Below are 13,929 nucleotides of genomic sequence, written 5' to 3' on the forward strand. Positions count from 1 at the left end.
AAAATAAGGCAATTATTAAACTAACAACACTTGATAGTACTACTGTATACAAAGAATTAACATTATAGCATAAAGCTCTGTTTTACAGCCTTCACAGAATAGTACTACATAAATAAAATACTTGAAGATGTTCCTACAGTTGGTAACCTCTAGAAAACATACTTATTTTTAAAATTTTACTGCATTTCCTATTATCATTGCCTAATTATAGCAATGGCTTCTCCATGTGGTGAATACTTTTGAAACTAAGACAATGCTGCAAACATATAGTCTCATTTTCTCTTTTCTCACCTCTGTGTACAGGGCCCTGTGTATTTCCTGGAAGATGGGAAATCGGCTATTTCTTTGAACGATGCTCTGATGTGGGCAAAGGTGAATCCATTCTCACCTTTAGGAACTGGAATACGTCTCAATCCATTTTGATTGAAGATTTTTTTTTCTCCAAAATTAGTGGTTTTTGTAAAAAGGAAATTTGGGGTATTTGTAATCTTCATTTTGATTGTTTAAGAATAATAAGTTGGGAGGTAGGTTGGTGGTTAGAAGACATGAAGGAATAATATTAAATTTTATTAATTTCAAAAATAAAATATTTATATAATTCCAAAGGAAAAATATGTATCTCATTGATAAATGATGCCATTTGTACATTTACAGGAAAGTTTTGATTGAATTACAAAGGACTATTTAATCTGCAGAACAGATAAACTTCAAAAGACATGAAAACACATACATACTCTGAGTCCAAGTGATGAGCTCGCCAGGCCATGGGAGCCATTGCAGGGCCATAGAGCCAGCTTCTTCTACAAGACAGATACTTCTGCCTGATGCTCAGGCAGAGCCCTTCCTGACAGAAATCCACATGTCCTTTCATATTTGGTATCAACCTCTTCACAGCTTCCTCCAATCTTTCTTCTTCTATCCCAGCCTTCCTGGTCTTCTCCTCACACACACCCAAACTTCTCCGCAGGGAGCTTTGTGAATCCCTCATTCCTTTAAACCACACGAGTTTTGGAGTAGTCATCCTGTGGAAGACTGGCAGATAGATTGCACACATATGCCTCCTAACAAAAACCACGTATTTTCTTACTATGGTAGACACTTCCTTGGGATGGGAAGGGTATTTCCCTACCATGGGCAATACTGCAGGAGTGGCATGGTTCCACCTCATGAAGAGTTTACTCATATTTGAACTTTATAGATCTAGACAGATGAATGGACTGGCATTCATCTCTAAAGTCACATGGTTAGTGTCAAGAGCTCTGGCATCTTCACATCCTGTCTTTCTAGGTCCTCAGGAAAGAGAGAGAGCTAATGTTCTTTTTTAAACTCACTGACTGAAACTGCCTTGGACTGAACGCTTACCTCTCACCCTGACTTGGATTCAGGACAGTCCCTCTCCTCCCTCAGCCCATTTGACTTAATGTACTGCTGTCCTGTTCTCCTAGGAAATTGACCTCCTCTGGAAGCAGGCCCACCCTGTGACTGTTTACCTTCGCATACTCTCTTAGGTCACCTTCTCAGTGGACATGCTGATTGCATCCAGAACACCTTAGCCATGGAACTAGGTTTATTTGGAAACTTCTCATCCACAGGCCGTCCCACATCAGGTCATGCTCACACCAACAGTGGTTAAGCATCAGGGAGTCTTGACATGGACCCATCTGTTACTGCTCATACAGGCCCCTGATCCCTTCTTTGAGATAAGTACTCCTGACAATAGATGGGATCACTAAAGCTGAGAATCTCTTGCTTGCCTCCTATGGTGGCTATTCTTGATTGTCAACTTAGACCACATGTCAAATTAACTAAAACACAAGTGGCTGTGTATACCTGTGAAGGATTTTTCTTAATTAAAGCAATTGAAGTGAAGACCAATTTTTAATCTCAATTCATGCCTGTAAGCCATTCTAATCATCCATCCATCCATCCATCCTTCTATTGTCTATCTGTCTGTCTATCTGTCCGTCCTTCATCTGTATTCATTCTATCAGTTATGCTCCTCTAAAGAATGCTGACTAACTGACTATCCTTGAGAACATCTAACATGGGCTCTTTCTCCCTGCTTTGCTGTTATTTTTCTCTTTCCTCCTGATCTCTCCAACATGGTGACTGGCATGGAAATTTCAAATATACTAAATATACTCTGCCAACTTCTATTGCATCTCTGGTTGCAGCTCAGAGATCCACCTGATCTTTGACTCTCATCCAGCCAGCTCTCGGAACTGTGACATCTTTACCACATGCACAAAGCCATCAAAGCCAACTCCATGTTTCACAATAACCCCAAATATTTTGTTTTCTTCCCGATCAAACAGATAAGGACTGACTGACATTTCCTGGGGTAGAAATCACAACCAGGTATGGAGATATCATTTCTCTGAGCCAGGGTGAGCCACGCAGCCCCAAGAACCTCACTTCCGGCTTGCATGTAGTAGGGTTCCTTTCACTATCCAAAACCCCCAGGACAAAAGAGGGGCTGGATTCAGGAGCTACTTATATCAACATGAAAGAAGCTATCCCAGGTCTCAGGGAGGGCCCTTAGAGAAGCCTCTTTCAACAAAACTTTTCAATCCTACCTCATCAATGACCATCTTAAATGATGTCCTATATCTATCTTCTCCCCACCTCCAGTGGAGACATGGGGTCCCTCAACACAACCTCTTCTTTCCTCTCTGCTCTCTTGCTACATCTCTTGTGGTGGCCACCCCTTTCTCCAAGAGAACCCTGACATCTACTCCATTTAATCCTGGGTCCATTTCCCCCTAATTCTCTAGTGCCTCTTCACGGGAGATTGCCCGTTAACAAGGTCTTCCAGTCTTGTCCCCCATTTGCTTACGAGGTTAGCTCAATTTCAAAACCCTTAACTCATCCCAGACGGCATCCTCTACTGGTGTCACTCGAAGCTCTACACATGCATAGATGCATCCACCCCTGGTCCCTGCTTCCCAACCTTATTAGTTCCCCAGATAACCCTATATGTTGAAGAGGAAATCTGTCTTCTTATCCAGAATTCCCACAGGGACTGCCATGCAACGGCTCTTCTACTCATAGTTGGAGTAAACCTGGTAATCTCAGTGGATGCCATGGGCTTGGCAGCAGTGGGATGAGCCCTAGTCTGCATCTTAGCAGATCTCCACCCACATACCAGATGTCACCCAGAATTTTTGCTTCAGTCCCACTGCTAACAAAAGAACAGCTCACCTCCCTGGCCTCAGTGGTATTGCAAGACCCAAAAGTACCTAGACTTTCTGGCAGCTGAGGAAGAAGGAAACTGCTGCTGCAGTGTTAACAGATCTGGCCAGGTAGAAGAGCAGATTAATACCTTACGAGAGCTGCCATGCAGAATGGGACTCCCACAGGAACTAGACTCTGACTGTGTTCTCCTGTGATCTCATGGCTTGTCTCTCTCCTTGGCCTCCCATCTGTATTCTCATAGTAACGACTGCCCAGTCTCTTGAGAAATACTGAGCTGACACAGTGGTCAGTGAACCAGATGATCCTGAGAGAATTTCCTCAGCTCTCCTATCACCAACTTGAGGCCCTGCTTGGGACCACAATTCCAACCTCCCTTTTTCCAATATTTCTACTCAGCTCTAAGTGACTTAAGACAACTACTCTTTCCCCTTATCACCACCAAAGGACTGGGATGCTAGGTATCCAAGACAGAGCCCCCCAAATGGCAGAGCTGATGGCAATATTCTAGGGTGCTGCTCCGGGTCCTACCAGGGCTATCTTTGCTGAGAAACAAAAAATTGAAGTATTCTCAGAAAATCCCTAATGGTTGCCTTAGCATTGCTGATGAGAGCAGTCACACTTGAACATTCCTAGCCATGGCAGTTGGTACCTGAAAACTGATCACAGCTTAAGTATCTCCAGTGTTACCATGGTTACTCACCTGGATATCCCAGTGTTTGAGCCCCTCTCCCACCAGTTCCCCGATTATAACCCAACAAACTTTCCCATCTGGGTGCTGCTATTTTGTGTCCATAGAGTTTGACTGAGTTCAGTGGTCTTTTGATGTACCTACTTGTTGACTTTTGCTGACTTATGTATATCTATCTACAAGACCTGGAATTTGAGAACCTTAAAAAATAGGACAAACTACATTTTACTTTAGTTTAAGTGTACCTTTGTGCATGAATGAAACAAAGAAAGCAATGATACAAGAAAGCCTGAGTTCAGAAAAAAAAAACAAGATCAGAAAAACATGTAAATAAATACCAGTAAGCACATACAAAATATGAATAGAGCAGTCCTTTTCCAGGACTTTCTCAGGACAGACCAGATTAAACACAATTGCCTGTCATAAACTGTACATTATATCTGGGAAAGCATGAAGGCAAGACAGAAGGCCATATCCAGATTCAGGGTACACTAACCAGACTGGGTTCTATAGCTGTGTCTGACACCCAACAAGACCAACATATCTTATAAATTGAATGTAAATGTTTGTTGCAGGATAATTTGGGGAATAAAATGCACTTAAGGTAAAAGACCCTCTGCCTTCTTTTCCTGGTGCCTCTCTCTCAGTTCCCCACAACATTGTTCACCGTGTGTCATTCTTTTGTCCATGTTCTGGCACTACTTAAAAAGAAATTTTTAGCTCAGTTACAGCTAAGACACCAATTTAAGTTATTTATTATTTAAATACATCCAAGACTGGATCATTATGTTGCCATGTCATGGTAGATGATAGTGACATCACTTCTTCAAAGCCACTTCTATGTGCCATTCATTGTTTCATCCGCACTTCTCATAGGTTTTGTAACGGACTCACAAGAAGGTTTTCCGCTTTGCTTCACATGAGTTTCTCTATGTGGACTGTAATTTCTGCTTGATTTTTCTGGGATATTTAAAGTAACAAAGAATTAATTCATGGTTATGAAATATCTATACCATTATTAGTATCTCTCTAATATATCAAATATATTCAGAATAAACAATAGTCTGAGCACTGGTTATACTTAATAAATTAATAAACAATATGTAAATCATGCATATAATATATGATATACTATATGAGCATGTTACCTCCTTCAAAATTTATCAGCAATGCCTAAAAATGTCCAGGGTTTATTTTTGTGCATTTGATATAACTCATTTATTTTTAGATATTGCTTCAGAAAACAGCTGAACAAACAGAGACATGATTTTGTACTCAGCTTTGGCAAATATGCATGGGTCATGATACAGTTTATAGAACTTCCATTATTCTGTCATCCATTCTGGATGCCCAGACTCCAGATCATTTAGTTCTAATGTGATGGGCCAGTGGCAACTAAGTAATCTGCCTTTTTTGTCCCTTGAGACACAAGATTTAGGCAAATGAATATAGAAACTTAAGAGTGTTCCTTTTTAATGGTAACTTGTTTTACTGTTAATTGGGATTTTGTGTTCCCTGAATTTTTGATTCTGATCATCCATAAACAACAAAGTCCCTAGAGTGTAGTTCTTGGTTTTCCTCCTTTGATTAACTTTCAGTTCATAAAAATTGACTTGAAGTAATCTTTGTATCCTTTCGTCATAAACAACTGAACTGAAATTACTTGAATAACAATTTTAAAATAGTTTCCATAAATTAAATTACCCAAATCAAACCCACACCATTCTTCATTCCTGTGTGCCTTGAGTAAGAATCGAGTGGCTAGAACAGGACTGAGAGAAGTAAATGGCGATAATGTGTGTTCAACATCTCATGCAGAGTGTACCCTCCCTCAAACCTAGCAGCCATTTTGGAAAAGGAATAGAAGCACAAATTGTAAAGGGCCATCCAGATGGTCAGTAAGAGGGATGCTGAAGGGACATGATGAAGGAGGAAGTGCCTATACTGCAGAACGTTTTCAAATGGTAAAAGCAAGCGTTCATTCTATTTGAAGTCCTTTCTGAAGTAATGATAGCAGACTCTTTCCATTTCCTTGATTCTTTTATGTGTTGCGGTCTGATTTAGTTCTTTAGACTCGGCATCACACTATGTAATCCAAACTGGTCTAAGACTCAAGACTCCTGACAGGTGATGGACTTAAAACACATAAAAATAATACCCTGCCAAGTTTGGCATTCGGTTTTTCTAAATACCTGTGTGAACTTTTAGAGTGTCCCAAATCAAATAACCATAGTCAGAAATATTCTTTAGCAATTCAGTTAAACAGTTGGGATTTTTGTTTTGTTGCAATTAACTTGGTGTCAGGCTGTCTTGGTTAGGGTTCTCGTTGCTGCGATAAAACACTATGACCAAAGCAGCTTGAGGAGAAAAGGGCACTAAATGTTTATAACCTCAAAATTCAGAAGGCATGAGGATTGCATGGGCTATGAAACAGATGGTGTCTCAAAACAAAAACAAATTTAAAAAGAATTTTAAAATGCAAACAATTTAAAAAGAATTTTGGTTTGTATTAGCTGAATCTGGCAAATGTAGTTAGTGAGCTGTAAAATTTGTTGGGCAACTACGTTTCCCTGCTATTATAGAGTACAGCCCCAACCAAGCAGAAAACAAGCTACATGTCCTGTGTAGTTTATCAACACAAAACCTTGAATTCCATAACGTTTTTGTGTCTGGAAATATTGTTTGGATTTTTCCAGCACCCAAAGTGCAAAAACCTTTCTTAACTGATGAGCTACACAACAGCTGAATGGGCCGACCTTGTTCCCATGACTGTGGTTTGTGGTCATGAAGATGTTTTCTGTGTTGACGAGGTTTATTACATGTCCTCTTGTCATTCTGCTTCTGGGAGGCCTGGCTCATCCCCCATTTACAGAGGCACTGAGCTTTGAGCTCTCAGTGAAGCGTCTCTTATTTCAAGCAAATACACAGGAGGATACATGAGAAGGCAGATGTGGTTTGGGGGAGCAGTATAGTGGAATATATCACTCTGCTGTCAAGGGGCAGATTATCACTAAGTGAATGCCTGGCTTTGGGGTGAGTGAAGTTCAGGCCAACATTATCTTATTCTGAAACTCTAAAGAAACAATTTTTAAAACTCCTGTTAGCCAAAACTTACGTAAAGCACACACAGCTTTTTCCTTGGAGACCCTTGGTTTACATCTGTACCCATAGCCTCTTGCGGGAAGATGGTCGATTGTAATTTCTCCCACTGTTGGTTTAACGTCAAACCACTCTATAATATATAAACACCATGGTTATTTTTTAATTCATATTGGAATTATTGAAAGAAGACATTGGGTTTTAGCAATTAAAGACTATTTTTTATCATATTTTATAGGATAACTCTTCTCCCCATTAGTCATTTTTGGTGAACAAAGTAGTCACTGTGGTTTAAACTATGACTTTAAAGGTGGTACCTTCATGTTCCTGTAATTTTTTTTATTTTGTTGCTTGCATTTGTTTGAGTGTTACATGTGAATGGGGGAGGGGGGTACATGATTGCCACCGGTTAAGAGAGTTGGTTCTTTCCTTCTACCATGTGAGTTTCAGGGATCAAATGCAGGCCTTTAGGCTTTATGGCACACTTCATTTCCCACTGAGACTTGTAGGTTGTTCTTTCTGATTTAATATGATTTTATTCAAGATCTTACATTTAAAAGAGAGAGTGTAAGTTTAGTTCGTTCCAATAAATTGCGTTTTGGAATGAACACACCTGAGGCACCATTCATTACACAGCTCAAAATAAATCATATAACATTAAAAAATGGCTATACAAAGCTATGCTCAGAAAAAAAACATTATACAGGAGTAAAGATGGACATTTAAATGAAATAAGATCTTCAGTAATGTCTGATTGATTCCTTTAAATGTAACCAAGCTGGGGTGTGGAGTCTCATGCCTAAAAATCAAAGGCCCTAGAAGCTGAGGGAGGACGATCATGGTTTTCAGACAAGTTTGAACTATAGAGTGAGTTTTAAGATAGTGACACTTTCCAAAAGGTAAAGCAAAACAAGCATCAGCAGTAACATCAAAACAGCACAATGTAAGCAGCTGGAGCAAAATGCTAGACAGACAGAAGGTTTTACGGGAAATGTGGAGGTGGCAGAGCTTCATCTCTATATGCCAAGCTAAGGAAAATGGTGCAGAGATTAATTTTAGCTTATAATAAAGTGCATGTTAAAATTTCTAATGTCGCATTAAAGGGTGGAAATTTGAAGTTTTCAAAATTGATAACAATGAATTTTCAGAATGGAAAGAAAAGTAAAGGAGAGATGCTACAGGAACAAGACAGATGAAAAGCCTAAACAGTTAAGACAGATATAAATACAGACAGGGGTATAGATGAGAAAAAACCATAATCATAATAGATTACATGAAAAAACTTTATTTTTAATAAAGTAGGAGGGAAGCCAGGGAGGAACTGAAGGGAGTCGAGGAAGAGGAAACTAATCAGAATACAATGTGTGAAAAAGTATTTTCGATAAAATAAAAAGGTGACAAAAATTTCTCTGAAAAACAACAAAAGCAATCAAAACAAAGAAACCCACTAAAAAGAAAAGAAATGAAGTATTGTAAGACGTGGAGATATAAGGTGTGGTGGTGTTTGCCTTTGATCCCAGCACTCAGGAGGCAGAAGCAGGCAAATTTCTGTGAGTCCTAGGCCAATCTGATCTAAAAAGCAAGTTCCAGGACAGCCAGATGTTATGCTTGCTACACTTGTTACACAAAGAAAAGAAAAGTTGTCTGGAAAAAACAAAAACAGAAACAAAAAGAAACAAAATCTTGGAGATGTAGCTAAGTGGTAAAGGACTTGCCTAGCATACATAAGGCCCTTGATTAAATCACTAACAAGATACATGCACAGCATACAAACAAAAGTGTGTATACCTGTGTGGCTGAAAGTGAGAATAACATGATAGTATATATAATATAGATTGACTTTCATCTAGGAAATTATCAACACAAGCAGGAAGACTGTGGTTTCACTGAGAGGAGAGTGTGGTGAGTTCAATCAAGAAGGTTCCAGGCAGAGAAGGGGGAGGAGTTGGTAATAATCTATTTCTTAAATTGCATAAAGATGCACAGCTGTTTACCAGCAGAAGCAGCTTTTAAAATGTTCATGAATTACATACATGGGTGCTACGTTTTGATACGTTTTGCCATGGGTGCTACGTTTTGCAGCAAAATTGTAATATTTAACCTTAATGTTTAAAACACACACATTTTAGATATAAAATCCTGCAAAGAATGAATACCTTGATTTATTTCTTTGCTCACAAATAAATGAGAAGAGCCTGGGATCATAACAGATCAAGGAAGATAAATTATGAGTTTTGAAAAAGAGCATAGTAAGGGAAGACAAAACGCCAAACTGCACTCATATGGAGAATTCAAGTTTTGGAATTCCACCTTCCAGAGACCAGAGAGAAAATTATTCTTTCCTTCAGTAAATATAGCTCAAAGGATAGACACAGCCTAACAACACACATATTTCCTGAATAGTTGGTTTGCTACAGAAACAGTTTTATATGTTTCTATGAAATCCAGGCAGTGGATAAGATACAGATATGAGAAAGATATAAAACAGAGGCAAAAATTGAGGTAATGATTGAGATAGAACACTTACTTTGTCACCTGCCTGGGACAATTGATGGGCAGTATGACAAGAGTTTAAGTTGACTTGACAATCATTTTGGAAAGCTACCTTTCCATTCATATACCAACAACTATACTATGGGAAAAATATCTCTGACCACATTCTCCCACACAACTTCAGGGTAGCTTGAGTCAAATGTTCTTGCTCTCTTGAGTTATTATAGTTGATATGTGAACTCATTTCTCACAAAAGTTTAACTAATAGACTGGCAAAGTTTCTTTTTCTGAACATGGATGTCTATCCCTATGGAACCTATGTTCCAACAGGAAGGAATGGATCGAGAAGGAATCCACTCCAGTGATGATAACTCATTTTACCTTAACTGCATGATTTCCTCTCAGATGAGCACAAGAACAGCCTTGCCAATTTTAGAAGAACTCACCTGTCTCTTGGGAAAGCTTACCTGGGTTCAATTTTCTACTTAGTTTTCTTTGCAACATTTGTAAAAGGAAAAGGAATTCTATCTTGAGTTCATTGCTGAGCGTATTAGGGTTGCTACGTATTTCCGATAACCTAATGTTATCTTTAATCAACTTTGCAATTGTAGACCTGGGAACCAGTGGCAAACGCATTTGGTAACTATAGTCTGTGAAATTAGCGTAGTCATCCTGGATACTTTTAACTCTGGAAATAAGAAACAAAAGACTGTTGGCAAACCATGTCTTATTAATGAACCTTACGTCATCACAAGCTTACATTAAATTACATAGCTAGAGAATTTCAAACTACTTACTCTCGATGCGTTAGTAAAGTGTAAATCTCTTGAATCAGTATTTCAGGCACCCCAGGTTTACAGTGAATCGTGCCATGGATCAGTTCTTTGGGTAGTTTAAATTTTTTTCTTGCTAGAAACTTTAATAATAGAAAAAAGACTTTGTCATTGGAAGTTCTAGAAAAATAACTAGATGCTGTGAATTTAGTCAACCCTCTTCTGAACTAAACATTTTTTATTAATTATCAACATTTGCTATTGTTCTGCAAGAAAACCACTATTATGCACCACACTGATAGATGCTAAATTTCATAGTTTATGATTTTGTAATGCAAACAATTGGAATTTAACAACTTCAGTTATATCCTAGGCTCGACACATTCTCTCTCCCTTCTTTCTGTTTCTCTCTCACACACAGATTTCAATGCACTTTAAAAAACAAACTCCATAGTAAACTGTTGCTAATTTATTGATTTACCTTCTCTATCTGTGCCCAGTTATCCAACTTGACTTTTAAGGAGGTTCCATTTTCAAAGGATGATAGTCTAAGGTCCCAGGGGTAATATATACAGAATATCTCGGCAACTAGGTAGCCATTTGAAAAATCCCTGATGCATACATAATAAGGAAATGAAAAAGTATAGTTAATATAATTTATATAACTTTGTAATTAATGACTTCTAATACTTAACGATGACGAAATAGCTGGAAAAACTTGTGTTGGTTCATTTTTCTGAACAGGACTGTCAATGTGAAAACAGTTTCTTAAAATTATTCTCTAAGGCTTTGGTGTTCCTTTAATGAAGCCAAATTATTAGATTTAACATTTCCAAGTGAGCAAAATGCTAATTGAAAGTTTCACAGATGTTTGTTTGAAAACCCCACTACTGAAATTAGCAAACTAGAGTTTCCCCGAAAAAGATCCATGGTCTTTTTTAAGGAATTTTGGTCACATTCCGTAGTAACATTCAGTGTAGTTTCCAGTAAATAGTGGCTTTTTACACATCTGGTAACACTCAAACCAGATGCCATTTTAAAGGTGAGTAAACTGATCCTTATTATTGTTAATTCGAAGAAGAGCCCTTGGTTTTTGTAGTCATCAAATATTCCGTATTAGCGTAAGTCTACAAATTTAAAGATCAGTTGGATAAAATCAGTGCAAAAAAAAAAAAAGTTTGATGTCTTTCTTGAGCTTCTTGTCATGACAGGTATGCCTAGCGGGGTGAGTGAGCAAGGTTAAGAGGGGAAGCCTGGGGGTATCTCCTTTAGGGGCAGGAGTCAGACCAGGGCGGTCAACCCGGCCTCCGAGCAGAAGCTGAGCGCTGCAGGTGGCCGAGGGTGAGCCCTGGGGCGGGTGGCTGGGGCCTGGCTGGCTCCTGCACCTGGTGACGTTCCTAGGGAAGAAGCTGAGGTCCAGCCCCTGGAGCCAGCGCAGGACGGAACGAGACAGGCGGGAGCACCTCGGGGGGTGCGGATACACCAGGCATTCCTTAGCCTTCTTCCGGACGGGAACTGCTGGCGGTAAAGAAGGTGAGGCTGACTTGGATGGGGCTGCCGCCGGCAGTAGTAAACACTCCTCCGTCTGGCCGGCGGCAGCCATTGCACCTTCTGGGTTTCCATGGCAACAGGGAAGCTGCCCGCGGGAGGGGGCGAGGCGCTTAGCGCCAAGGGGCGGGGCTTCGGTTTCTAAACTGGCTCTGTAGCCCTGGTTGCCATGGACCTTCTGAACAATTAAGGAAGTTTAGGAAGTGAAGCAGTATGTTGAGTTCGGGTATTTCTGGACCCCTTGGACCTTACCAGTCTGAGGAACTTAAACCTTACACAGAGCTTCAAGTGTGAGTTATGGGTTTCACTTGCAACATGTTGAGAGATCTTTTTATATCCGGCTTCACACACTTTTTTTTTTAATATATTGTATGTATTATGGGCCGTCAGCAAAGGCTAATGTTCAATAACACGTTTTGAAGAGAGATGTGAGAAAGCTCTAGAATGGAGTGAAAGTAGTTTTTTGGGGGGTTGGGTGGAAGCGGAGGATAGAACTGGAAGCCGCAGGATTTTTGTTCCAAAAAGAAAAATAACTTTAAAATTTATCATACAAATGTCCTTAATGATTACATCGCATGTTCATTAAAGTCACATATTTTAAAACAATTTATAGCTTACATTCTTATACTTTAAGGTGTCCTGGGATGTATAATTTAATTCAACAAATATTCACTGAGTCCTTCCCTGCCAGGAGCTAATCTAGACACTTGCCATTCATTAGGGAGTGATTTAGACAATGAAAAATTATTGCAAAGGGGTCAAAGGCAGTTATGCAGGAAAGATTATGGAAACCCCTTAAAGTCTTCATAGCAAGGATATATTTAATGTGTAAAACATGGGTTGGATCTTGGTGGTACTGTATAATATTTTATTGAATGTTTATTTGTATGTGTGATCATTGATAAGGGAAACTAATGTGGATTTGTACATGTTTAAGACGAGGGCAGACGGATAGCTCAGATGGTTAAGGCACTTGCTGCTAAACAGTATGACTTCTGTTTGTCCAATGGTAGAGTGAGAAAAACCTTCAGGTTGTCTTCTGGCATCCTATGCACGTGTGACACGTAAATGTCCATGCAAACTCAAGTACTGAAAAACGTAATCCTTAGAGTGAAAATGAAAGAGGGAAATGAAGTACTTTTCCCCCCTTTGCCCCGTGATATGTATTAGCAATGACTCATTCACTCAATGACTGTTTTAAAGAAGCTATCTTAAGCCGTGAAGTAGATCTTCACTGTCTATTGTTGTAGCCCTTAGCCACATACTGATGTTTGTAGTTAAAATGAAATCAATTTAATTATAATTAATTCACTAACACTGGCTACCTTTATGTGTTCAATACCCATGCGTGATCCTCTCTGTTGAATTAGATAATATTGATACACGCTTCACCACTGTGGAAACTTCTTATGATATATTCATATAAGTGAAAAAAATCACCTACACTGACAAGGTGGAAAAAGTGTGTGTGTGTGTGTGTGTGTGTGTGTGTGTGTGTGTGTGTGCGTGTTGTGTATAGCCAACAATGGAATAAGTTATCTGGTCTGAGAGAGTTTATCCAGTACTCTCAGAAGAACTGATCTGTGATTTGGATTTCTGAAGGCAGTATTCTGAGTTGAGACACAGTTTCAGAGCATGGAGAGATAACTCAGGGGTTAAGAGCACATACTGTTTTTAAGGACCTGAGTTTGGTTCCCGGTACCATGACAGGCAATTCACAACCACTACAACTCCAGCTGTAGGGGAATGGATACCCCTGACCTCTCTGGAGAGCCTGTACTTACATGAACATATCTGCACACACACATACACATTTAACAAAATATTTTTAAGACATCAGCTTTAAAGAACTGGTTCTGCTTCTAACTAGCTACGTGACTTTGGGCAAGTGACTTAATCAACCTTATTTGTAAAATATGGATATAGGATAAAACTTATGAGGTTCCTGAGAATTAAATAAAGATATCAAATACATAGTTCTTAGAGCAACAGAGGAAATGTGTAGTACTTGATCCTCAGTGTATACTATCATTTTTATGACTCTGGTAATACATTTCATAATAGAAGGAATGGCACTTCCACATGGAATGACGAATGCGAGCAAAGGCACAGAAAATTAATAGGCTTTTAAAA

General features: G+C 39.2%; 2 protein-coding genes and 1 long non-coding RNA gene across 6 annotated transcripts in view; 2 read left to right on the plus strand and 1 right to left on the minus strand.

The window, feature by feature from the left end:
* The window catches only part of Wdr17 (WD repeat domain 17), a 77,622-nt gene extending 77,023 nt beyond the window's left edge, over positions 1–599 (plus strand). For all 3 annotated transcript variants that reach the window (XM_040731790.1, XM_040731792.1, XM_040731791.1), the window contains one exon: positions 304–599. In XM_040731790.1, coding sequence (XP_040587724.1) covers positions 304–423 — 120 coding nt within the window. In that variant the 3' untranslated portion in view covers positions 424–599. The remainder of the gene's footprint in view (positions 1–303) is intronic.
* A 4,009-nt stretch (positions 600–4,608) lies between these two features.
* Positions 4,609–11,876, minus strand: Spata4 (spermatogenesis associated 4). Its single transcript, XM_040731796.1, has 6 exons — positions 11,634–11,876; positions 10,730–10,859; positions 10,273–10,391; positions 9,943–10,163; positions 6,999–7,115; positions 4,609–4,843 (listed from the first exon to the last, which is right to left on the minus strand). The coding sequence occupies exons 1-6, from the start codon at positions 11,849–11,851 to the stop codon at positions 4,722–4,724; spliced, it is 927 nt and encodes a 308-aa protein (XP_040587730.1). The 5' UTR covers positions 11,852–11,876; the 3' UTR covers positions 4,609–4,721.
* A 105-nt stretch (positions 11,877–11,981) lies between these two features.
* Positions 11,982–13,929, plus strand: part of LOC121134121 — a 53,842-nt gene continuing 51,894 nt past the window's right edge. The window contains exon 1 of one of the 2 annotated variants that reach the window (XR_005871142.1): positions 11,982–12,086. This is a non-coding gene — a long non-coding RNA (uncharacterized LOC121134121). The remainder of the gene's footprint in view (positions 12,087–13,929) is intronic. The other variant, XR_005871143.1, reaches the window with a different exon arrangement.

Source organism: Mesocricetus auratus, unplaced genomic scaffold (assembly GCF_017639785.1).
Source record: "Mesocricetus auratus isolate SY011 unplaced genomic scaffold, BCM_Maur_2.0 Super-Scaffold_100026, whole genome shotgun sequence".
In the NCBI taxonomy this organism is placed as follows: Eukaryota; Metazoa; Chordata; class Mammalia; order Rodentia; family Cricetidae; genus Mesocricetus; species Mesocricetus auratus.